A 26,375-nucleotide genomic window follows, 5' to 3' on the forward strand; every position below is an offset into this window, starting at 1 on the left:
CACTAAGAGTCCTGATGGATGTGAAATTGGAAGAGGCTGAATGGGTAAGGACTCGGTACGAAGAGTTGAGCCTGATTGAGGAAAAGAGGCTGGCGGCCATTTGTCATGGGCAGTTGTACCAGCAGCGGATGAAACATGCTTTTGACCGGAAGGTGCGACCTCGTGTGTATCATGTGGGGGATTTGGTGTTGAAAAGGATCCTTCCTCCTCAGAACGATCGTCGGGGCAAGTGGACACCTAATTATGAAGGTCCATTCGTGGTCAAGAAGGTTTTCTCTGGCGGAGCCTTGTTGTTGACGACCATGGATGGCGAGGATTTTCCATCCCCTGTGAATGCGGACGCAGTTAAAAAATACTTTGTATAAGAGACCTGCTGGACGAAAAGAATAAAATAGTCCAGGAAAAAATGGGCATCCCAGCGAACCAGAAAAAATGAAAAAGGTTCGGGCAAAAATTAGGGATAAAAAGAGAAAAAACTGTACACCCGGCAAGTCGAAAACCCCACAAGGGCGGCTTGGGCAAAAAAGGGTATCCCGGTGGACTGAAAACCCGAAAGGGCGGTCCAGGCAAAAGAGGGAATGAAACGAACAACTGCGTCTAGCATGATCATTTGTACTTTGGATATGACCATGAATAATCCCCGACAGGGATCGGTCGGAAGCGTCTTGTTCAGAAGGCCGAAAGCACGGAGAGTCTTGAGGACATATGGGGTGTAACCGGGTTGGAACTCGATGAGATCACGGGTTCACATTGCCATTAGGATATATTTTCCTTTTGTGCGCAATTACCTCTTTTCAGGGATTGCTTCCTGTGTATTGCTCAGTTACGAGCCACCTTTTCAATCAATAAAATGCATATTCAGTCAAACAATTTTGTTTTTGTTTTCATTACCGCTTTGATTGCAAAAACATCCGTTTATTTTGATAAGAATCTTTGCATTTTGAGAACATACGGGTCCCTTCCAAGGCATGTTTATAGGATTGAGAACTTGAAATCTTATTTGGAAGGTAGAGTGACTTGAGTGTTGAAATTTTGGCACGCCTGGGGCACGTTTTTATCTAACGATCTCTTTTGCAGGTGTTGTTAGATATTTTCACTCACTTGCAGGTTGTGACGTGAATCTTTTTGACGAAAGAATCCTTCGAGTCCAATCAGGGAGAAAGGGTTGAGTCATGGTGTAAAGACGGCGAAAGAATTGCGACGATCCTTGAGGGTTAATCAAGAAGACTCTTCAAAGTCTGAGGACCGGAGAGTTGGCCCGAATCTGAGGAGATCGATTGTCTCGGAGTAGAGAGAAGTCGAGAATACAAGGTGATGAATCAAGAAGACTCTTCAAAGTCTGAAAAGTGGAAAGTTGACACTATGGTTAGATGGTGAATACCCTTGTTCGACGAGTCGACAGGTGTTCCGTGTCAAATATGTCGTACCTCCCCAGCAAGTTCGAGATCGGTATTTCTTCAGCAGTCAAGCCTGAAGGTTGTTGTTTCCCCTAGCAGGGTGAGATTGTTATTTCCCCAGCAGGTCGGAAGGTTGTTGTTTCCCCAGCGGAGGTGTGCGTTGGTAGTTGTTTCCCCAGCGAAGTCCCTAAGCGGATCGGGTTCAGCGGAGGTCATCCTTAGTAAGGGATTATCCTTTCCCCAGCAGCAGTGCTATTCCCCAGCAGGGTTGGAAATTGGAGAGATATCGAGTTCCTCAGCAGAGTTGCTCGTGTCGTCCCCTGAGGGGGATGCTTTTTATACATTCATCATTTAGAAGAGCATAGCATATTGCATAACTCATTGCGTAGCATTTCCATGGTTATGGAGCATTACGCCATTGAAAAATTCAAACATATGTATTGCAAGCATAAACTAGTCTCAAGCCGTGGTTACCGTTTGAGAATTGGTTTAGCTGGTTGGTGAAGATGTTACTCTGAGGAGTTCGGCATCGTGATTCTGGATTAACGGTATTCCCCAGTAGCGCGATATTGGAGGAAATTTCCGTCGGGCGGAGATGGAAATGTGGATCAGAGAACGTTACACGATCAGCGCGACAATCGGGGTTCAAATGGAGAAAAGTAAGTGTTGGGCATTTTCTGGAGAACGGGGTTCAACTGGAATTGAAGATTGTATCCGGGATGGGGTCCTCAGGATTGTCTTTTGATCATGTGTCACCTTAGACTTTGGCTGAGGCCGACAGAAGTTGTTATGAGTGTCTTCTGAGGAAGAAATACACATGTTACCTTCCTTTCGTGAAGGTATACCCTCTGATATGTCGCTATCGGAGTGGTGTTTGGTGTTATTTCCGGCGTTGCCAAAGGAATTAGCAAATGGAGAGCGGGGTCCAAATGGAGAAAAGGAGACACAGGGTGTTTTCTGGAGAATGGGGTTCACAATGAAGATCGCGAGTTATCGTCAGGCGACTGGGGTTCAAATGGAGAACGGGGTTCATTGTTTGGCGGCAGGAGTGACAGGAAGTTATCGGGGTTCAAATGCAGTGATCAGGGATCATTCGCGCAAAAGAAAAATTCTGGGGTTCAAGAAAAAAGAAAAAAAAATCAAAGAAGTTTTGGGGTTCAAGAAAAAGAAAACAAAATGAAAAAATATAAATATAGTAATCCCCAGCGGATGCGGCATTCAGGCCATGGTTGTTCCTGTGTTACCATTTATTTTGGTATCCAGGTTAAACATTTTTTCGGTGTTCAGACCGACTCTGACCGTACCAGACGGCTTCTTCTTGTAAGATCACTTCTTTGCCGATTCTAACAGGCATGGTTACTTATTTCCCAGCGGAGCGCAAATTGTTCGTCTGTTCTTTGTATTCAACCACTCTTCACCCTGATCATCTGAAAGCCGAGGCTGTTCATTTCGACAGGTTCACAGTGGATTGAATAGGGGCAGCTGTAACACCTCAAAATTTGCCCTCCTCTTTTTGAGACTAGTTTGATACATTGCATTTCATATTTTAGGGCATTAGACATTGCATTTTGCATATCATCTGAAAATAAGAAAAGTCATCCTCCAAAGTCTTTTCAGAAGGTGAGAAGTTACATGATTCAAGCCTGAGGGTTTCTATGAATTGATGATCAACCATCTGAAGGCATGGGCTTCAATTAGGGTTTCCTGATCCTTCAAAGATCTTGGGCATTATCTTGTTTGCAAGGATATATTATCATCATCATGGTTTTATCATCATCAAGGGTTTTAGAGTGCATTCCCAAGTTCCTTTGGATTAGGGTTTTGACCTCTGGTCAACCCTAATCAATGTCATTCTTTCAACTAGGGTTTCTCAAGGAGATGAGGCATTTTCTTGGGATGAGGATTATATGATTATTATATTGGGCTTACAAGATCTAGGGTTTCATTTTTGAGCATTTTCCCCAAGTGGTAGAGGCTCAAGCTGATCAGGGCATGTCAAGGGCATCTAAGGACCAAAAAGTCAACTGTGCAGTCAACTGAGGGCTCTGAGGTGGGGAAATGAGTTTCAACACCTCAATCATGTTCAAAAGAGGTCCATTTGTCATTCTAAGCATCTATCTTGAAGATTTTGAAGTCAGGGCAAAAGTTTCCAAAAATGGAAAGTGACTTGTAATTAAAAGTTTCAAAAAATGGCAAGTTTTTGGTCCACATTCAACTTGACTTATCAACATCAAAGAAGCTTCAAATGGATTTTTAGTGAACATGAAAGTTGAATATCTTTCTCTCCTCTTTTCAAAAAGTCCTAGATCATGTCCATCTGATGATTGGTTGAGAAGTTATGGCCAAATGATCACAAAGTGTACATGGAATTTCAAAGTGGCATAACTTTTGATTCAAAACTCCAAATTGGTCCACTCTTTTTGCAAAATGCTCCTTGTGACCAGTACATTCCAAATCAACCATTTCCTTGCATGAAAGAAGGTCATATGATCATTGGCTTACACATGTGCATTTTGGAGGGAAAATTCATAATTTGAATTGGGTTGATCATACAAGCCATTTAACATTTCCATCATGATTATTGAATGATTTTAAGTGGATTTGCACCTCAACATGGCACTGTTCACGTATGGATTGTACATGCTACCTCACACTTGCCATTTTTGCAAAACACCTCTCATTTCACTAATCTCAATTAACCAAAGCCTAATTTGATTAACAGCATGATTAGCACATCATATATAAGCCTAATCATAACTGCATTTGCCATAACAACACATTTCAGATCTGAAATTCAAGCTTCCCTCCATTTTTTCTCTCACTTCAAACTTCAATTTTCTTCACACAATTCATCAATCTCTTTGCATAATCATGATTATGGAGTATCATTGAGCAAGAATCCACGTTTGGTTTGAAGAATTTGGTCCAGAATTGAGCAGATCGAAAGCATGAACATGTTGATGGAGCTTGAGAATTGAGCTAGATCCACGTGCCTTCAACCACTATTTCTTGCACAAAGCTTCATAGGAGGGTTATTGGAGCATATCTGGAGAGTTTGAGCACTTGAACACACGAATTCAATCACTGCCACTTCAAGTAAGTGAAATTTCGACCTCTCTTTTTTGCCAATTTCTTGTGATAAACGCGTAGATCTTGCATCCCTGAGCATGCTGATGTGTTTGGATTTGAAAACGGATGAAAAATGAACACGTATGGTTGATTTAAAGTTTTGCACATGATTAAGTTTCTCTTCGATCCAGAAAATCTAGAGAGAACTAGGAGATTTGCATGGTAGATTTGGATTGTGCGTTGCAAGAGCTTTCCAACGGTATATAGTTTGCAAAAATCTGGAATTTTTTTTGGATCTCCTCCGCCTGGACGGCCGGAGAAGACGGTTGTTACCGCCGTCCTCCGCCGTCTGCAACAGGCTAGGGTTTTGGCTAGCGTGGCGTCTGACTGTGTCGCTTGCATGTCGTTTCTATTGGCCTTCATGCGTTTGACCGTGCCTTGTGTGTGTTGACCGCTTGTGTGGCTTGCCAACACATAAATGAAACACTGTGTTCATTGCGCTTTTGAGCCTAGATGCGTGGGTTCGATTCCCCGTTTGTGTGTTTCTGGAATTTAATTTTTGATATTTTCATTGTCCATGCGTGCGTGGGTTCGATTCCTTCGCCATGCATTTTCTGAAATTCCAATTGCATTTTCTCATTTGCTTGCCACGCGTGAGTTCGATCCTGGCATGCTGCATGTTTCTGAATTTAATTTTTGAACATTCTCATTGACTGCGCTTGGATGAGTTCGAACCTGGCCTTGTGCATGTTCTGAATATTATTTGAAATATCATTTTCCCTCCATTTATTTTGTTTATGTCATTTTATTTCATTCATGTTTAAAAAATCACTAAAAATAGTAGGATGCTTCAATTTGATCCCAATTTTTTTTCATGAGTTTGTTTTAATGTCTAGTATTTTTTAGCATTAATTTCATGAATTGTGTGATTCTGGATTTTTAATTGTGAATTGTTGATTGCACCTCATGCCAAATTGATATGTTGCATTCATTTGTTTGTGAAATGCTCATTGTTGATCCAATTAATCTGAAATTTGGTATGCTTGATCTTAACATGTGATATGATTTTTGAGCTCTGGTTTGAGATTTTTATCATATGCTATCACTGTTTTAGACACATGAACATGTAGTGTGACAATTTATGTCACATTCTTCACCTTGCATTTGTTTATTTTTATTCACCTATCATTTGAGCTCTTCTGGATCTAATTTTTTGCAAATTGCTTATTCATAACATGATAAACTTGCATAAAAAATTTCATGATCATTGGATGCTTTTCTGTTTTGATTTAGATTTTCTAATGTGGATGTCCATTTTGGTGCACATTGTTTGCCTTTGCATGACATGGATTGTTTGAAGCCTTTGCCTTATGAATTGGTCTTGATCCTTTTGAGGACACCTTCTTGTTAGTTTGAATGTGCTTCATGCAAAATATTGAATTCTGTTTTGGTCATTTGACTTGCTTTTGAACCTAGTCTTTGTACTAGTGGCTTGTACACATACTAATTGAGCTTTGTGTTTCAGGTTTGAGCATTTGGCACTAATGGTTGGTTTGGTCTCATTATTTGAGATGCAAGTTACTTTGATTACTAACTCTGGTTGTGTTGTAGGTCCATTGATGTGATGAACTCACTTGAGTGCTTGCACTAATGACTTGCATTGTGTAGATATTGGATAGTTTCACTGTGTGTTTTCTGATTGGTTGTCTGAGATACTAACTGTTAAGCTTTTGTACAGGTACATTAGTTGCTTTCTAGCTAGCTTTTGCTTAAGCTTTGGAGTGTGGTTGATACACCACTGAGGTAGTTTAGCCCTCTTACTCCATGTAGTCTGGAAGTCCTGTCACCTTTTTGGCAGGCATTTTGGCTAAAGTCCTCCTTATGAGGCTCTGATTATGTTTGTTTACATTTGTGCCAAAGACCTCCAAGTGAGGCATGTTACTTGATAAGTCCTCCTAAGTGAAGAGGCAATTGACAGATAGAAGGGATTAGCAATCAATCCCCTGTTATTCAGTGAGTCGTTCTTTATGCTTGCACTACGTGCTGATGCTCTAGAACATGTACCCAAGATCTCTGTATAGAGTCAGTCAAGTGGAATAGGGTCCCTCTTTCTGGATCCCCACACTTTCTTTGTCATAAGCTCACCCAGGCCAGGGTTAAGAGCATGAGGTCTCATCCTCATTACCATATTTCATCAGCTTCACCCTAACTCTCAATGTTAGTGGTTAAGAGCTTTAGCATACCCCTACAGTTTTGGCTTGTTTGTCGAGGTTGATATGACCCCTCTTGACTAAAGCCCAACCATTTGTCTGAGCCTCTTGTATGTATATAGTGTGTGATGCTTGATCATTTGTGATTGATGTTTATTTGCTGTTTGAACTGACTTGCTTCCTGTGTGAGTTAGATGCATGATTAGAGACCTTAACTTAGGGATATCTGATTGCATGACAACTATTAGGCTCGAGTTAGTCTCCCTCTTAGTTTGCTTCCCTGGTCTCTGGTTAGGAGAGAGTTTCTCCCCTGTTCAGGGGAACTACGTCGCCCTGATTCTCATACCAGATGAGATACGTAGGCAGGAGGTCGAGCGAGATCTCTCCGGGCACCCTTTTCTTTTTTTGAGTCTATGTTTGTGCACCCTTTTGTTTTTTTTTTGTGTTCAACCTTTTTGTTTCTTTTGACGTCTCAGCGTCTCTCTTTGTGTTTGTGTGACAGCTACTAGGCTCGAGTTCCAGACTCCCTATTAGTTTGTCAATCTGATAACCTTTTGCGTTGGTGTTCGCTAGTTAGCGTGTGTGTGTTTGGAGTCGGATGTAAGTCCATGTATTAGCATTCTGTTTCCTTTTTGTTTGTTTGGAGTCGGATGTAAGCCCATGTATTGGCATTCTGTTTCCTATTGAGTGTTTCTTTTGACGTCTCAGCGTCTCTTTTCGGTGTTTTGTTTCGGCGTGCATTAGCCGAGCTACGAGTGCTCTGATTCTTCTCTGGATAGAGAATATACGTAGGCATAGGATGCGATGTCCTAGCGAGCGTGTTCCCCATTTCCCTGAACTACGTTGACTCTGATGTTTGTTTCTGACAAACTAAGTAGGCCCAGGATGCGATATCCTTCCGAGTCCACTTCCTCCATCTTCTTTCGCCTGTTTTATTATTTCAGTTGGTGCATTCCTTTGAGCAGTTTATCAGCAACCTTTTCCTATTCTTTTGAGCGTGGATCCCGTCGAGTACGACGGACGTGAGGGGTGCTAATACCTTCCCCTTGCGTAACCGACTCCCGTACCTTGCAATCTCTGGTCGTAAGACCATTCCTTTTCCCTTTCTTAGGTTAGTCCTGCGCTTCCTTTCTGTCATAGGATGAATAACGTTGGTGGCGGCTCTGTAAACTTGTTTTTTTCCGCCGGTTGTTTTTTCGCGTTGCGACACTTGTGAATAGAGGGTTGAGTGTTCTCCAAAGAATGACTTAATAAATTGAAAAGCAAAACTTCACTAACATCTAATCAACTAACATTTGACTAACTTTTATTATAATTGCTCTTAATTTCAAGTCATTTAATTTATGTACATTAAATTCAAGTCATTTACTATTTCATTTGCCATTTTACATATCATTTAACTTATTTATGTTTATGCCATTTTTACTTTGCTCACTTGTGCCATATTTTGTGATTGTATATATTTGTTTGTGGATTTTGTTTGTGTTTGTGATCTTAGGACCTTAAAATACCTAATAAACAACAAAAAACCCTAAAAAATGTTTGTGTGGACTGCTGGATTTGATCTGAGCCTTGGACTTAGAATTAGGCAACATTCCCTATGCAAAAGGACTTGGCCAATGCCAACATCTCCGAAACCAAGTTATTATGAATTAAGCTTTCATCTAATGCAAATATTAAAATCCACGTTAGTTCATCTGCTACATGGTCTTGATGAAAAGGTTACTTTGAACCTGTATCTAATGCCTTATTCTGAGCCATTTAAGGAGTATGTCATCTGATACATGGGAAGATTAAGAAGAAGACTGTGAAGTTGTTAGCTTGGATGTGGCTGTCTTTATTTGATGTCTTGCTCTTCATCTTGCTACTTGTTTATTGATATTGCTTGATTCTAAAGTCCAAAGGAAAAGTGGATTTCTATATGACATTCTTGTCTATTGGATTGCATCCCATTGGTCAGATCTTTTCAACTCTCAACTTTTAAATTTTATGCTTAGGATTAGTCTCTTCATCTCCTCCCATTTCTTAAATTTCAAATCTCCCCCCTCCTTTTCAAAATCTTCTTCGTTTGTGATTTTTAAACTTAGACTTTATTACAAATTAGAAACTTTGGCCTAATGCCATTGCATTTTTACACTTTATTCTAAATCAAACTTGTAAATGAACTTAACCATATTGACTTAAAAATTCAAAAGAAAAAGAACTAACACTCATCCACACTCTTTTAGGCCCTTTGGTGCCTCTTTTAAATTTAAATTTTTGTTAAAAGCAACTCACTCACTTTGAAATTGATACCACGAACTACGAGGTTTTGATCCCTCATTTTTATGTTGGTACATAGGCACAAGTATGGAGGTCTTGTCAAACACAAAAATATAATAAATGAATTCTTTTCTCATCCCCACACCCTAATTTTTTCAAACATCATTTTATACCAAAAAACACATACACACATGAAAAAGGGCTCCCTAGGAGTACCTAGGACACTTTGGATGCTAACACCTTCCCTTTGTGTAACCAACCCCCTTACCTGTAATCTCTGGAATTTTATTAATTTTGATTTGAAAACTTCTTATCTTTGGTTTTTTTCGTACTTTTCCCTTTTCCTTTGGAAACAATAAAAGTGCGGTGGCGACTCTGGTTTTATTGATGTTAAGTTTATCCATAGCTTAATGGTCATGAATTTACCGCTAAGTTTAGCACTGTAATGATCTGTCATTATTATTAAAATCGTTAGCAGTAACCATTGTTTCTCACACAACTAGATCAGTACTGAATACTGTGAGGTGTTGATACAAACTTTATCACAATCAAAACCGGAGCTCTGATGCCAATTGAAGGTGTGAAAAATACAAGAAAGAAGGGGTTTGAATTGGGTTTTACAAGCAAAAGCTTTTTCCAAAACAAAAACACCACTAACAAGTTAAATAATAAAGAGATAAAAACACAATGTATTTTATCCTGTTTTGCTTGAAATTCAAAGCTAATCTAGTCGACCTGCCAAGGTGATTTGCCTTATACACAAGGACTTAATCCACTATAATCAACAAGTTATAATAAACACAAAGAATGCCCTTCTTTGTCTTCTCAAGGATCCAACTAAACTGTAGTCTCCTCAAGGACTCACAAAGAACAATCTTTTTTGTCTTCTCAAAGATAACCTCCTTAAGGAATCAAATAAATAGTTTGAATAAATGTTTATGTGTTACAAGATGCTTCTATAAAAGCATATTTATACAAAATGAATAATAAATACTTAAAGAACACTGTATATAAAAGATGATAGCTTTTCACAAAGAAAATTAGCTTGTCAAAAAACTTGTGTAGATCAACAATTTATTTAAGTCTCCAATGCATGCTTATATAGTGTAAGCATGTGACCTATGGAGGGAAAAATGGGGAAAGCTCCTTGATCGACTATGAACAGTTGGGTGAGAAAGGAATGATACCACGTACTGTCGTTTCACCCACATATTCAATGACATGTGTTATGAATAGTATAGTCCTTGCCCACGAAATCAGGTAGTGGAAAGGTTGTTCGATTTGTACTATGTATTATTTGATCATGTTCCCATTTGATATTATCTTCAGATTCATTGGCTTCTGATAAAAGATGATTGAAGCATGAAGTGTAGAAGTAAAGAGCTGGATTTAGAAACTTCAGAACCTTGGGTCAGAACCTTGACAACGTCAGGAGTCTGGCTTGAGTTCTTCAGTGTCTTCAGAATCTTCAGAGTCTTCAGAATCCTCAGTCAGAACCTTGATAACTTGAATTGTCTGTGTTGAGATCTTCAAAATCTACATAACACAACTTCATAAGCTTGCCATTCTTCAAAAGCTTGTTAATCAGAGTCACGTTCAGAACTCTGGACTAGTTATGGCCTCTTGGTAGGTCACAGGCTCATCTTGATCCATGAGTAATACATCACCTTGATCAATTATGAGATATCCATATCTCTTAGGTAGGTGACATATCCTGCTTGACCTACGTTGGTCTTGTTCTACTTGAGCAGGTTGCTCTTCCATAACTACTTGTGTTTCCCGCTCTAATTCCTCCATAGGTGTATCAATGCTTTGTGATTCTTGAATTTCTTCAAGCTCTACTTTCCTCCCACTGATTCCTTTGGAAATAAAATCCTTTTATACGAAAACTCCAATTCGAGCGACAAACACTTTGCCTTCAGAAGGATTGTAGAAGTAATACCCTATTGTTTCTTTAGGATACCCCACAAATAAGCATTTGTCAGATTTAGACTCAAGCTTAGTTGAAATTTGTCATTTCACATAAACTTCGCAACCCCAAATATTCATGTAAGACATATGTGGTTTCTTACCACTCCATATCTCATATGGTGTCTTCTCAACCTTTTTGGATGGAACGCGGTTAAGTGTGTAAGATGTTGTCAATAGTGCATGTCCCCAAAAGGAGTTTGAAAGATCGGCGTGACTCATCATGGATTGGACCATGTCTAACAAGGTTCGATTTCTTCTCTCAGATACACTATTCTATTGGGGTGTTCCAGGAGGAGTAAGTTGGGATAGGACCCCACACTCTTTTAGATGGTCATCAAACTCTAGGCTTAAATACTCACCACTCCGATCTGATCGAAGAGTTTTAATATTCTTATATAGTTGGTTTTGTACTTCATTCTTGAATTCCTTGAACTTTTCAAAGGACTCTGATTTGTGTTTCATTAAATACACATAACCATATCTACTGAAATCATTAGTAAATGTGATAAAGTACTGAAAACCTCCTTTGGATGGTATGTTCAGTGGTCCACATACATCAGTATGTATGAGGGCCAAAAGATCATTAGCTCTTTCACCTTTTCCTGTGAATGAAGACTTTGTCATCTTTCCAATTAAATAAGATTTGCATGTCTCATATGATTCATAATCAAAAGAGTCCAAGAGTCCATCTTTATGGAGTTTGGAAATGTGTTTCTCATTTATGTGGCCTAATCGACAATGCCAAAGGTAAGTTGGATTTAACCCATTAGGTTTCATCCTTTTAGTATTAATGTTATAAATACTCATTTCAAGATCAAGGACATATAGTCCATTGTTTATTTGTGCAGTATCATAGAATATATCATTCAAATAAATTGAGCAACAATTGTTCTTTATTATAAATGAAAAACCAAACTTGTCCAAACAAGAAACGAAAATAATATTCCTGCTAATTGCATGTACATAATAACAGTTCTCTAACTAAATTATTAAACCACTAGGTAAAGTCAATACATAAGTTCATATGGCTAAAGCAACAACCTTTGCTCCATTGCTAACTCGTATGTTAACTTCACCTTTTGCCAAATCTCTACTCCTTTTTAGCCCCTGCACATTGGTACAAATGTGAGAACCGCATCTAGTATTTAATACCCATGATGCATAAGTAGATAAATTAATTTCAATAACAAAAATACCTGAAATAGAAGTCTCTACTCCATTCTTCTTATCTTCTAGGTACTTTGGGCAGTTTATCTTCCAGTGTCCGGTCTTACCGCAATGGAAGCAGGTGCCTTCCTTTTCTATGCCTCCAATAGGCTTCAAAGCAGGAGAAATGGGTTTGGGTTTGGCAACTTCCTTGCCTTTCCCTTTATCAGCCTGCTTGGTGGGTCTTTTGTTTTGTATCTTTCCATTTCCGATCATCAGAATGGACTTTCCTTTTGATTTCAGATTCTGCTCAGCATTTCTTAACATGGCTAGCAGTTCAGGAAGAGATTTTTCCATATCATTCATATTGAAATTAAGGACAAATTGACTGAATCTATCTGGCAATGATTGCAAGATCAAATTAGTCGCGAGTTCCTTTCCGAGGGGAAAACCCAACCTCTCAAGGTTCTCCACATACCCAATCATCTTGAGCACATGGGGACCTATAGGGGCTCCCTCAGCTAACTTGCCTTGAAAAAGGAATTTTGAAACTTCAAACCTTTCATGCCTTGCTTGCTTTTGATAGAGCATCTTCAGGTGTTCGATCATATCGAACGCTGCCATGTTCTCATGTTGCTTTTGTAACTCTGAGCTCATGGTAGCTAGCATGAGGCAAGCAGTTTCATTGGCATCGTCGACATGCTTCTTATAAGCATCTCTTTCCGCCTTAGGTGCAGAACTATGAGGTCCCTCTTCAGGAACAGGTTTCTCCAAGACATACAACTTTCTATCATGTTTGAGGATAATCCTCAGATTTCCGTGCCAATCCATAAAATTTGTCCCAGACAATTTTTCCTTGTCAAGAATTGATCGCAAAATGTTGTTATAGGTGTTTGTTGTCATGGTAATCTACATGAAAATAATGAAAATATAAGTATCAATAACATATTTAATTAGGCTTTTAATTAAATATACTCCCACTATTTTACTCAAAACAAATGACCCTCATCATTTGATTTGGAAAATCCCGTTGGAAGATTTTCTAGTGGGTCGAGATCCACATTTCACTTTGTTTTAAGTCCGTGTAGGCGGATTACACAAAACTAGGTTATTTAGGTAGGAGCTCCTTCCAATTGTATCTAGTACAACTCTCGAATATTTTAGTTGGGTGAATAACTCCTTATTCCAATCCATCACATGGATCATTTCTAACTCTTGCTTCTAAACATATATAATCTTATTATAATTTGTTTAGTTAAGTTTGACCCATTGTTTTAGCAATTGGATATTACAATTATCTCATCGCACCTTACTAATATAGAATATGCACCTCACGTAGGCGAAACCTACATTATTCGATACTAGTCTTGATGAGTGCTAAAACTTGGAAAGAATAAACTTAATATTTAATTTGAGGGAAGTTGCAATTGTTCTGATCTCACCGGCTTATTTATCATATAATTCATCTCTCACATGCATCAACATACATTCACATGCATCAACATATAAAATGAAACAATTATGGCCCCTAACGCAATTGTTCTCCCAAGTCAATGAGAGAACCTAAGCTAACCTAATAACGATCTAAGCTTTTCCAAGCAAGATCTTCAAGGTTGTCCTCCTTTGATATTGTATTCTTCTCTTTCTTCATAACATTATATTACATAAAAGAAACTCGTTTTACATACGAGGGAGTGAGATGAGAAAAAAAGTTACATTAAGAGATTAAAAGAGAGGCACGACACGGAGGTCGTATTTTAAAATCCCAAAACAAAATAAAGGAAAACTAAGGCCATAACCGATCACCACAAGACAATATTAATAAACACATTATTATTATTATTAATTTAAATTCTGTTAATTAATTAAAACCAAATTAAATTTCAACGACCGATCACACTGCGCAAAGTTAGCCGGGGTCCGCTGCCCGGTCAGCGGACGGGGGTTCCGCTGACCGTTCAGCGGACGGGGGTTCCACTAACCGTTCAGCAGACGGGGGTCAATGGGGCAGCGCCCCGACGCAAAATTTTAATGAACAATTCATTTGAAATTGATGTCGTCTTTCGCATCAACACTTGATACTTTAAAGTACAACTCTTGCGCAGTCACAACCCAAATTGCATAACTCTTTGACAACACAACCCTTGTGCCATCGTGAATCCTAATGCACCAATTTCAGACCGTCAAACACACCTCGACTGTTAATTCAGTATGATTGATCAACATGTCATTGCTTCTTCACCATACTAATGTCGGATCAAGAAGCAAATGACCATTGATCGCTCAAAGGAAAACAATCAATAAGTGTTTGAATGAACGAAACAGAAATAATATATCACATATACCATATTTTGCATCAGGATTACTTATATCATATATATAACTTGATCGATCTTAATTGCGTAACCTATGGACGATCGATGTATCGCTGCTTCACCATAATAACGTAGAATTCCGAAGCATAGTCAGCATCAATCATCCAAATCGTACACACATGATGTCAAATTTAATTACTCGTTTATTCTTTGATTCATTATGTCTTTTAATTGTATTAATACAGAAAATACAAAAAATAAACAGTTATCAGATGCATGGTTTCGTAAGTGGCTCTGATACCACTGTAGGAGAATAGCGATCCAAAACGCAACAGAATTAAAAAAATTTCTCCTTTAGTGATCCTTACGAATGGGCATGATTAGTGATAAAATCGTTACCTCTTGTGGCGATTGAAAACTTTGATGAAGATCTACGGAGCGATCACGGACGTTGAACGGTGACAACGCCTCTACTCAGTCCACACGAACGGATTCCTTCAATCTCAGTGCTAGCTGCTACGAATGAAGACTTTTAGTGTGAGTGTGTGTGTGTGTGTGTGTGTATGAGAGTGTGTGTGTGAGAGAGAGAGAGAGAGAGAGAGAGAGAGAGAGAGAGAGAGAGAAACGAAATTACAACCGCACAAATGCTTTTGCACAAGGGTTCTATTTATAGAACCACTTGTGTGGGCTGCAAGCTAAAAAGTCCACTTAAGTGTATATGGCCCATATCTTATAATATGCCAAAATCACTTAAGCGCGTGGTACCTTACCATATATCGTATTCTACTTAAGTACACCGTACCTTACGATGTTCTACAATTCACTTAAGTGCATTGTACCTTACGATGTTCCTTAGTTACTCTATCTCTCATCAATTCGTTTTTTTTTTGTGTGTGACTCTGTAGGTTTTCACGACATTGACAATTATATTAAATCACGTATTTAACATAATAAACAATGAGCGGTATCTAGCAACACATCACTGCTACCCAAGACACGAAAATGTCATGTGATCTGACAAATCCTTTTGTGATAATACTTATGTGTACAATTACCCTTTTTCCTTTATGTCTATATTGAACGCAAGGCATAGACCATGTCATCCTTGTCCAGTTCAATATTGGGCCCGTAGACATTTATCCTGTTATGCAGGATGGGCAAATTCCATCTAGGTCACTCATGTCCCTCAGCATGCTTTGTGGAGTACCCATCAACTGTCTTTATGGTCATCCAGTTACGGACAATGTTTGATTAGCAATAAGGCACTTGACTCTACATCTAGAGTCCATAGTGGTTTCAGGTCGAAGAGTGGTATACACCATTATCACCATGAGAATAACTTATGACACTTTGCATAACATTCTATATAGTATTCTCATAGCGGGTCAATCCAGTATAAATATTACTCTTAATATTCATACCTATGTTTAAGACTTGATAACTCCTTATCCATGATCCATGAGATGTGATCATCAGTCTATATACATAATAGTCTTAATGCTTTAATGTTATCCCATTTCACAATAAAGCTCGATTACACGGATACTTTAAGAATAATGTCTTTATGTTTAATGGGATCTCATGATTAAGTCACACTTGATATATTAAACGGACTAACTATTCTAGGGACTTTATTAAACGAACATAATAAAGAAAAAGACTTTTATTATTAATAAATAATTCTATACAAGTACCAAAAGTATTGGCCTCTAGGGCTTACACCAACAACTCGAACCTGTTTGGGACGAGTTTGGATTTTGATTCTCCATCCCCATTTAGGTTTGGGGCGGGCAACAGGGATTGTTTGGGGATTTGGGTTTGGATTTATAGGAGGTAAAAACCGTCCCCGACCCGCCCCATTGCCATGCCTACTCAAAAGCTTCTGATGGGTGAGATAACACAGAAGCAGAAAGAGCATTGCAGCAGCAATATTGACGTCTTTCAGAACTTCTAAAAGTAGCGCAAAAGCAGATTTGGAATGCAAAATTTAGAAACTGATGATGTTGCACATCATATGATCAGAATCAGAACTGGTTGTTAAAGCTACACAATAACAAACCATTAGGGTACCAAAATTGTTCTTACACAAATACAATATTGTTATCATCAAAACTCAAGGTATTGATGCATAACCAAATCTTGTTCCAACACATTGTAGTGATGTTAGGAAATTAATGGGAATTGTTATGAAAATAGGTTAGTAGGTTGTTAATATTGTATTGAAATATGATTGTTAGGTTTGAATATGTGTATGTTCTGGCTTATGTTGAATGGTATGCGTGATGTGTTAATGGATCTTGACTTTGTATTTGTGTATGTGCTTATGTGTTGGAATTTTATCCTTGTAGGGTTATTGTGCATAAGGTGGAATGACCAAGGCTCACTTGTGATATGTTCAAGGCAAATTATTGAAGACTTGGAGGCACAAAAGAGGGGAGATCCATGAATATATGGAAGCAAGTAGGATATGATAATGAGTTGACTTTAGTAAACTATTTGACAAAAAAGTCAACAGTTGACCAAAAGTCAACTCTAAGAAACATGTGTAGTTTTGTGTTCTTGGTTTTGTAATTTGGATTTGCAATATAAAATGGATGTTCTTGAAATTAAAAAAAGGCACTCTTGAATATGGACTTGATCTTGACTAAGACCTTACCTTTGAAAGCTCTTGATCTCTTGGATGACATATCATACCGTGAACCAAACAAAATCAAATATGATCACCCAATAAGAATGAAAAATGCTTAACAAAAGTATTTCCCTTAATGGTTGACTCCTATGGACTAAGGTCAAAACTTGAAAATCACTCCCAAATTTCAATGACATGGTGTAACCTAAAAAATGATCAGAGGTAAAAAACAAAAGATTATGGTTTCCCTGGGGTCTTGACCAAAGAAACATGATTAATTCACCAATTTGTTGCATCTACAATCAAGATGTCCAGATGAACCATCATGACCATAAGCTTGTAAATTCTACTTAAAAATGAATGCCTTATGATATGTGAATTATGCAGATGATATCAACAATAAGTCAGACAAAATTGAAAAAAGTAGGGTACATTTTAGGGTATGACAAGAAGCACAAGGTGTAAAAAAATGGAATGTTGTAAAAAAATTATTCTTTCATTTCTACTACAATTATTAATGGTACAAGTCAACCAAAACTATAAGAAGAATGGAATGAAGAAGACAACAAAAGAATTCTACATGACAAGAAGGCTAAAAATATTATTGCATACGCTTTAGGGATGGATAAATTTTTTCGGATGTATAATTGCAAAACAACAAAGAAAATATGGGAAACTTTGGAATTCAACAACAAAAAGTATAAATAGTCAAAAAGAGCATATATCGATTGGGAAGACAATAATGTGAGTGCAAATTATGAAAATGAAGAACAAACACATATATCTTTTATGGTTTCACATCACTCTGATGATGGTGATGATGATGAGGTTAGTGATTTTGACTCAACTAATAAACCTTCTTATGTTGAATTACATAATGCTTTTAATGATTTGCATGATAAATATTTAAAGCTTTCTAAAATTAAATGTTAAGAAAAATAAAATTATTTCTTCTTTAGAAAGTAAAATCAATGACATGGAAGAAGAGTTAGATAAAATTAAAGCAAAAGTTGATATTCATGCTAGTTAATCAAACATGTAATAAATGTGCTTCTCTTGAAACTAAAATTGTTTATTTAAATCAAATAATTTGCAAATATGAAAAAAAATGATTTGGATAATGTTCTAAGTAATCAAAGATATGTGAATGGTAATGTGGTCTATGATTTTCTAAAGTTAAAAATTCTAGTCAAAACAAAAAGACTATCTTTGTCAAATCTAACAACATTTGTAACAATGATCAATCTAGAAAAGTATGTCATACTTTGCATCTTAGAAAGATTTATAACAAGAATTAGTTCTATAATAATCATAAAAGATGCCTAACATGATACATACTTGTTTTTATTGTAATTTGAAAGGTCATACCACAAAATGCATGTTATTTTAAAAAATTTGGTATACCGAATGATAATTATGTGTGGGTTGAGAAAGGAACTAACCCAAAAGGATCTAAAGAAGATTTGGTACATAGAAAGAATTATTGGTTTTCTTTTGTAGGTGTAATTGGAGACCATATATTAAAATTGTAAAATAAAAATTGATTGTTAGAGACACAAGGAAACAGGGACTGAGCCATGTGTATTGGGAATGGGGCATGTGCCCCCACTATATTTTCAAGAAAAAATAAATTGAAATCATTATATATTTATATTATAATTAATAAAGACTATTTATTTTAAAGATTATACTATTAAATAATCAAAAGAATATTTTTTCCTTGAATTTATTATTAGTAATTGTGTGTAAAATTATATGATATATGAATAACTATTCAGGATTCTGTCTGTGATGACTGTGAATTATTTATTTTGAAAGTTAGTTTTGAATCTAAAATATGGTCTTTGAGCGAGGCCACCCTTAACATATTTCCTTAGGTGACCCTCCTAGATCAGACGTTCTATTTCCTTCTTGAGTTGATATCAGTACTTAGTATGACACCCTTTGAATTTATGGAATTTGCACCATCTGCTAGGCTCAGGTCCCATGACATATGTCTTTAGAGCTGACGGTTATGGGATGTCGTGCATATGGAAGACTTCTCGCAATATTTGCTCACACGAGTGTTTATAGGTGCAAAGTTCTCTATGGACTTTCCACTTTGCCTGAATGTCGTCCTGTCTCTAATGAGCAGGGTGCATTGGCTCTTTCACATTTGTTATGCGTTGTTAGTATTTGAGGTGCACTCCTTAACATCTCTAACCTTTTTTTCATCATTGCTTTCCTTGCTCTTTATATAATATTCAACACATATCACCATCTCAGTCAAGGAAGATGCGGACCTCTGGAAAAGGATCCAATAATTTGCCCCACCCTAAGGCCATTTTGAAATGGTCCACGAACATCTCTTAGTTAGGGTGGACGACCTTGATGGTTGCCTCATTAAAATAGGCGAGTTACTCCCTTAGATATTCAAGGAGTCAGGAGCTCCAATGATTTTCATCTACATGTTGATGGAAACCATATGTTTATGGGTCGTTGCGCCCATTAAACTTATCCAACGAATGAGGCTTAAAATTCTCTGGAATGGGCCCCTCCCATATCTCATTTGAGAGAGGTTGAAGGTCTAACATCTCCACCTCATATGTAGGGTAAACCTGGCGCTGTTGGACACAGAGGACATTGTCCTATAAAGTTTGCTTTTGGCAACGTAGATCATCCATGGCGCTTTCCTCGCTGTCAGATTCTTCACTGGTCAGAGTTATTGTCTTTTTGTTCACCATGATGGACAAATAGGTCGAATGCAAGGACAATAATTTGACTGGATGGTGTACTGGTGACCAAGTCAGTTTTACTAGGGCCCACATATGCACCATTTGTATTTGCTAAAAGTACAGTACGAGATAACTCCTAGTGATCAAGGGCTGTTAGAGGCTTTAGGGTTTATTGTAGGGTTTATAGCTAGCTCACGTATAGAGGTGAGAAACCCTGTGTATATACTATTTGTGTGAATATGAGACTATCATTCTTAACCTCTGGGTTGAGGTATTTATATGAGCTTTTGGGCCTGGATCACAACCACATAGAAAGTAGTAACCAGTTCTTAGAGAACGTGAGAGTGGACAGTTAATCCTCTAGTATTGATGACAACATGATTATTTTCCCCTGACTTCTCCACACCGTTGTGGATTAGGGACACATCACTCTCCATATTTTCCCGCTTCAGACAAATTATCCCAGAAATGGACGATGTATTTGAGGAAGATGCGTCACATCTAGCAAACGGACAATCCCGAAGGTGTTCACAAACCTTTTTGAAAAACCCGACCTCTTATTCTAGGAATTACGCATTGATACACCCTTGTAAAATGCACGTGTAATCTTTTTATATAATTAAATTTAAATATTTTTAACAAATTACTATTTATGATTGTTGGAAAGTATTTTTATTTTCTTGCTATTGAGAATATTGGATGGATAATACATAGAAAATATATAATGGAAAAAGAAATAGTCAAAAAGATAATAAAAGAAGAAAAATAAAATTACACATAAATAATTTTTGCTCCAATTTGCAAGTCAGATTATGGTTTTGGTGCTTCATCCTTATTCTCTTCGTTGCACAAAACGGTGAGCGAGCGATTCATCGATTTCCCCTTTTTTCTTCTCCTGCATCCTTCTTCTTCTCCATTCAATTCATCACCGATTGCATCGAGTTTCGCCCATAAATTTTATTAGGTTAGCCTCTCGTACTTCTTTTACCAAAGTTGTTTCTTTCAATTTTGTTATTTGTAGCTTTTTTCTTCTTCAGTTTATTGTTTATCACTTGATGTAGCTCTATTGAAGGGGCCTGAGGGGTGTGGGATTGGATCCTATTAGGGTTTGTAGTTTATGATCATATTGCTTGATTAGATTGATTAGATTGGGGATTTGTTCGATTAGATTGGGGTTTTCGTTAATTTGATGTTGTTGTGACACTTTAACCCCTTAATTTTGGTTTTGAGAACTTGTGCTTTGTTATTTCTCGGTGTGCAAGATCTGGGTTTTGATTGGTGTTACAGTTTCATACGAATTTTGCATGCTAATAGGGTATTGGAATTACGTTGAAGGTTTTGACTTTATATGATAATAATTAGGTCATGGGTTGCTACAACTGATTTGCTGTAAGTTGGATATATTATTAGTTTTCCCTTTGTAAAAAAAGACATTTTATGATTTCCAAGGCATAGCCAAAGCAAATAAAAAAGAAGTTGGAATTTGGGATTGTGAAGTAGCCAGAATATAGTTGAGTAGGTTTAATTGTGGTGGAAACTATGCATATTCCGGTGGTGGTAATTTGCTATTGAGTTTCATTGTCAATAATGGGTTGATAAACTGGTTTAAGATAAGCTAGAACTTTGGAGCATTTCCACTTTACAGTTTTGCTTATGAACTTGGATTCTAAGCAGGGTTTTCTTTTTAATTTGGCAGGTATGAAACTTCAAATGTCGGGAGGGTGTTAGAAATGGGATTTTCTTAGACTATTTGTCCACGGCATTATTTTTTTGAAATTTTGTTGTGTCTCAGCTCATACTTTGCTTTCATTTTGGATGCCTCCTGCTTGCATAGCAACAGGCAGAAGCATAGAATACCTGTTATGGAAATTCAGATCAATAAAAAATATGAAAATATGTTTATCTTTTGAGCAAAGGGGAATTTTTAATTATTGTTTCCTATATTTCTTTTGAACAAAGGGGACTTTTTAGTTTGCACTTTGGAGAAACTTGATTCACAAGGGAGGCTTTTAATTGATGTTTGTTATCATAACAAGTTTCTTAATTCAATGGCCTTTTATCTTCACCTATATTTCATCATTTACGAATGATATGTGGCGACGTTTATTGTCTTATGGATGATGTCTGGTTTGACATTCATGTTTATTGTTCATATGGCCTATTTTATTTATTAGTACGTAAATATACAACTGGATGATCTCTTTGAAGTTTTAAATGGCACCATATATTGTATAGAAAGAAACCATGACTTTAAATTTTACTGCATCATCTAAAAAGCTTTGCAGCTTGCTTGTCAAACAGTGATTTGCTGAAAGCCACATTATTCCACATTATTCCTTTTGGCCGTTAGCTGATGGACAAGGGACCACCTCCTACCCTCTTTGTCAACGATGGTTCATTTATGGAGAGGTTCAGGCAGCTCCAACAAGAGCAGGAGAAGGGAAAAAATGCCAAACCAGAAGAATCTAAACCAGTTAAAGTTGTTTCAGGACCTGTGAATCCTAAACCCCCCATTAGTAAGGGTAATGATGCTAAGAAATCTTCCCAGGGTGGTTCCAGTGGCAAACTTGCTTTCAGCTTGAAACAAAAGTCAAAGCTTGTGCCGGCCCCTGTTAAGTTGGCCGATGACGATGAAGATGAAATAGATGCTGGGTATGTTTCAAACGATGCACCTACAAAACGGCAAAAATTGGTTCAGGATGATGGCATTGAGCAAGTATCAAGACAACTTGATGTTGGTAATTACCTCTCACTCAAATTATATGCAGATAGTTGATAGTTCTATTTCCATCAAGTTTAGCAATTAAAATTATCCAGTAAAATTATTACGTAACTATTCTATATTTTCTTTCTAACTATGTCTGTTTATGCTAACCCTATCCTTGTCTAGCTATTTTTTCATTCAAGATCCTAACCATATAGGGGTACTTTTGTTTTTTGTTAATGTATGCCATACACTGTCTTTTTAACTTGCATATCACTGCAGCTTTTCATCTAATCAATATGTCTTGGATGCTTTCTACTTTTTGATTTTGTTTCCTCCTTGTCTCTTGCTGTTTTTTTTTCCTTCCCAGTTTATGTAACCTATATGTGACTTTGCTTTCGCAATGCATTTCTTGTTCGCTTTGCATCTTGGAAAACTCTTTTTTTCTCTTGAATGTCGATCTCCTCATTTATAAATTTCATCCATTCACAATTTTTTTCACACGAGGATGGAAAAACATACATGTATGGATTTCAAGTAGTAATTTATGTCACATTTATCCCTTGGATCATTAAATGGAGGTAGAGAGGTGTAAAATGAGTGTCCTCTTGGGTGTACTTGTGAAGCATGTCCTGAGCTATTCCTTGAGGTGTTTATTTGAAGGAAGATCAAAGTGTGTTGCCTCAGCCAGAGGCATACAGTTACATTCACTCTAATTTTTTAGCCTTTTACTTCTCATAAAAAATAGAGTCATCGTCTACGTTAAGCTCAGTTTCATTATTGAAGAGGTATTCACCACATATTCCTTCTTTGCTAACCGGAATGATATTCAGCAAAGAGGAGAAAACGTCTTTGAATATCTTGTGTCATGAATGCAGCTTATTCCTCAAGTACCTATCAAGAATGGTGTATTGGCACGCCTGCTACAAGAGTAATTTCCATTCCCTTGTTCATGCTCTTGGTATTAATCAGTTTTATAAGTGATATGCAGCACCTCCTCCCCCAAGTGATCCTACAGTGAAGAAAGTTGCTGACAAACTTGCAAGTTTTGTGGCTAAAAATGGAAGGCCCTTTGAGGATGTTACACGGCAAAAAAATCCTGGGGATACACCTTTCAAGTAAGTTTCGAGTTAACTCACAACCCTCTTGCATCAGTCTTTTGCTTATGATTCGTAATTTCTAACTGTATGCGTTGTGTTTGTTTGAGTATGCAGGTTTTTATTTGATGTTAAATGTCCTGACTATAAATATTATGAACATCGGCTTGCTCAAGAGGAGAAGGCCCTTTCACAGTCCAAGGAACCACAGGCAAATCAAAATGGTTAGTGTTTGTCATGAATTTATTATTTGTTTTCTTGGGTAGACATGACTTTAGAATCTTGACGTACATGCACATACACAAGTTAATACAATTAAGAATGTTTTGGTGGGATGGGTTCCCAATGGGTTTCTCTTCTCTGACCTGAATGGGAAGAGGACACGGTTCACTATCAATTTGTTTGTCCCCACCAGAGATGGGGGTGGGGAGGTCAAAACCTGCCTCCGCCTTGTCACATTGCCATGTGCCGCGGGCTCCATAGGCAATTGCCTCATAAGGGAGGAAAACGAATTTTCACATTTCTTGGGGGTCATAACTGCAATTGTTCTTTTGATGGGATATATCCTTCATTTCACCAATCAGTGTGTAGATATAAGAAGTGTTGAGTGTTGTCATAGTTGTACTTTATGAAGTTATATTTTGTGGTTAGGCTTCTGACCTTCATTCCTGTAATATGGTTTCTCTTTTTTACTTCACATTGTTTAATCTAGTTTTGCTTATATGTTGAACAATTTAATTCTCAGTGGGGACAAGCATTCCATCTTCCAGACCAACAAATGGACCTCAGAGATCATCCCAGCAACATTCAACTTACCAAATCCCTGCCTCTGCTTTATATGATAGTGTTGAAGCGTCAAGGGCTTCTGGATCTTCAGCATTTTCAGTTGGAAGTGGAAGCTCAGGTAAGGGATGCTTATACAGCATGCTTGTTTTGGTTATGTACTTCTGATTATGTCTTCTTGATCTGTCATTATGCTGATGTCAAAGGATTAGTGGATGAAAAATTATGTTCATATTGTTGGATTGAGATTTACCCGTCCAAAAGAAAAGATCTGAACGTGTAGGACTATCAGCTGTCAAAAACCCTAATGTATTTTGTAAACAACGCTTTATTGATACATGTTTTGTATATCCGTTCAGATGAGCCCGGTGGATCAACCAATGCCAGTTCTTTAGCGCTAATGGAGTTTTACATGAAGAAAGCTGCACAAGAAGAAAAGTTCAAACAACCTAAGCATTCAAAAGATGAGATGCCCCCTCCTCCTTCTCTTCAAGTTTCAACTTTTGATGGTGATTATTACTTGGTTTTTACTGTACTGACATTCATTTTAGTTAAACAAAGTTTGAATTGTGAAATTTTATGGAAAAATAATAATCTCTTGACCACTTCATCTTGAGCACAGCATCTGCTTCAGGGAAGAAGGGTCATCACATGGGTGATTATATTCCTCAGGAAGAACTTGAAAAGTTCTTGGCTAGTTGTAATGACGCAGCAGCAATGAAAGCTGCTAAGGAGGCTACTGAGAAGGCCAAAATTCAGGCTGATAATGTGGGCCACAGGCTTTTATCAAAAATGGGTTGGAAAGAAGGTGCCTATTACTTCTTTGTCTTTTTCCTTTTTAAGTTGACGAATACATTCTATGCTGTTTAAGAGAATCCACCTAAAGCTCCAACCGTTGTACGGTTACGTGAAATATAACTTCAAAGTTTTTTGCTTGTATATCGTTAAAAAATTATTGTGGATATAAGGTGCTTTTTACTTGTCATTTTTTTCATATGCTGACAATCATGATAATCTTATTTCCAGGTGAGGGTCTAGGTGGCTCTAGGAAGGGTATTTCAGATCCTATCATGGCAGGCAATGTAAAGAAAGATAACTTGGGGGTAGGTGCTGTCCAACCTGGGGAGGTGACTCCTGAAGATGACATCTATGAGCAGTACAAAAAGAGGATGATGCTTGGCTACCGTCACAGACCGAATCCTCTGGTAAATTACCGTTTTTATTATGAACTATTCTGCAGTCATTTGAGTTACTAACTATAGAACCTGTTTTCATGTTTTGATGTTGCGCCGTGTTTGTTTTTACAGAACAATCCCCGCAAGGCTTACTATTGAACAAACACCACAGGTTAATCTTATATCAAGAATATTATGGGGAAAGTATCCCTTTTAGATGTTAGATGGACTGGTGCACTGGTTGCTGGATTTTGTGAACGTTTGTGCTTTATAACTGATTTTTGCTTTTTTGGAACATCAGATTCTTCTTTGGCCTTTTTGTGGGGGAGAGACATACCCTTCATTACCATTATCACATGTTTAGCTAACACAAAAATAATGTTTATTTTACTGTTTAAACTTTTGGAATGTGTTATTATTATTGGCAATAGTTATTAATGAAAGGCTTGTTCATCTCAAGGAACTTGCTTGTTGAGCTGTGCTGTTCTTGATTGAGTATAACATTTAGTGGAAGCCATTTTTAAAAGATCGATTTGTATTTCAGAAAATATTTAAAAGCATTTTAAAAGACTTTTTTGGGTTAAAGTCTAAAGGAATGTTTTTTAAATATAAATAGTGGAGCAAAGTTGTAAATTTAAAATTGTTAGCTATTTTAAAACTTTTTTGACAACTTGTCTGTGGAATAAAAAAAATTCTGGTTTGCATGGTCTTTTTTTCTCTTGGCCTTTTTGCTTGGGAATATTTCATTTCCATGCTGCTTCTAGTCTGGTTTTGTTTATTGGTAACAATGTATCCTATCCATTTTTCCAACTTTTTTCAAGTATTCACATTTCTATCCTTAAATTCTTTTTTTTATTTTTTAAAATTTATTTATTTTTATTTTTTATTTTCTTTCTATTTCCT

At 37.3% G+C, this 26,375-nt stretch overlaps 1 protein-coding gene across 3 annotated transcripts; it reads left to right on the forward strand.

The window, feature by feature from the left end:
- The first annotated feature begins 20,414 nt into the window (after nucleotides 1–20,414).
- On the forward strand, nucleotides 20,415–25,931 carry LOC127075771 (SURP and G-patch domain-containing protein 1-like protein). Of its 3 annotated transcripts, none has more exons than XM_051017239.1 (9): nucleotides 20,415–20,677; nucleotides 21,999–22,451; nucleotides 23,409–23,535; nucleotides 23,632–23,738; nucleotides 24,260–24,418; nucleotides 24,657–24,806; nucleotides 24,920–25,105; nucleotides 25,324–25,502; nucleotides 25,605–25,931. In XM_051017239.1, the coding sequence occupies exons 2-9, from the start codon at nucleotides 22,067–22,069 to the stop codon at nucleotides 25,629–25,631; spliced, it is 1,320 nt and encodes a 439-aa protein (XP_050873196.1). In that variant the 5' UTR covers nucleotides 20,415–20,677; nucleotides 21,999–22,066; the 3' UTR covers nucleotides 25,632–25,931. The 3 variants fall into 3 exon arrangements, with proteins under 3 accessions (XP_050873196.1, XP_050873197.1, XP_050873198.1); XM_051017240.1 differs by having other exon boundaries at nucleotides 20,469–20,677; nucleotides 22,015–22,451; XM_051017241.1 differs by having other exon boundaries at nucleotides 20,494–20,677; nucleotides 21,991–22,451.
- Nucleotides 25,932–26,375: the final 444 nt, after the last annotated feature.

Source organism: Lathyrus oleraceus, chromosome 4, assembly GCF_024323335.1.
Source record: "Lathyrus oleraceus cultivar Zhongwan6 chromosome 4, CAAS_Psat_ZW6_1.0, whole genome shotgun sequence".
Lineage (NCBI taxonomy): Eukaryota > Viridiplantae > Streptophyta > Magnoliopsida > Fabales > Fabaceae > Lathyrus > Lathyrus oleraceus.

Excerpts from the sequence above, each read along its gene's own strand:
- LOC127075771 (XM_051017239.1), top strand. The coding sequence starts at position 22,067 with ATGGACAAGGGACCACCTCCTACCCTCTTTGTCAACGATGGTTCATTT. Across the intron at positions 22,452-23,408 it reads ATCAAGACAACTTGATGTTG|CACCTCCTCCCCCAAGTGAT; the intron begins GTAATTACCTCT and ends AGTGATATGCAG. Across the intron at positions 24,807-24,919 it reads TCAAGTTTCAACTTTTGATG|CATCTGCTTCAGGGAAGAAG; the intron begins GTGATTATTACT and ends TCTTGAGCACAG.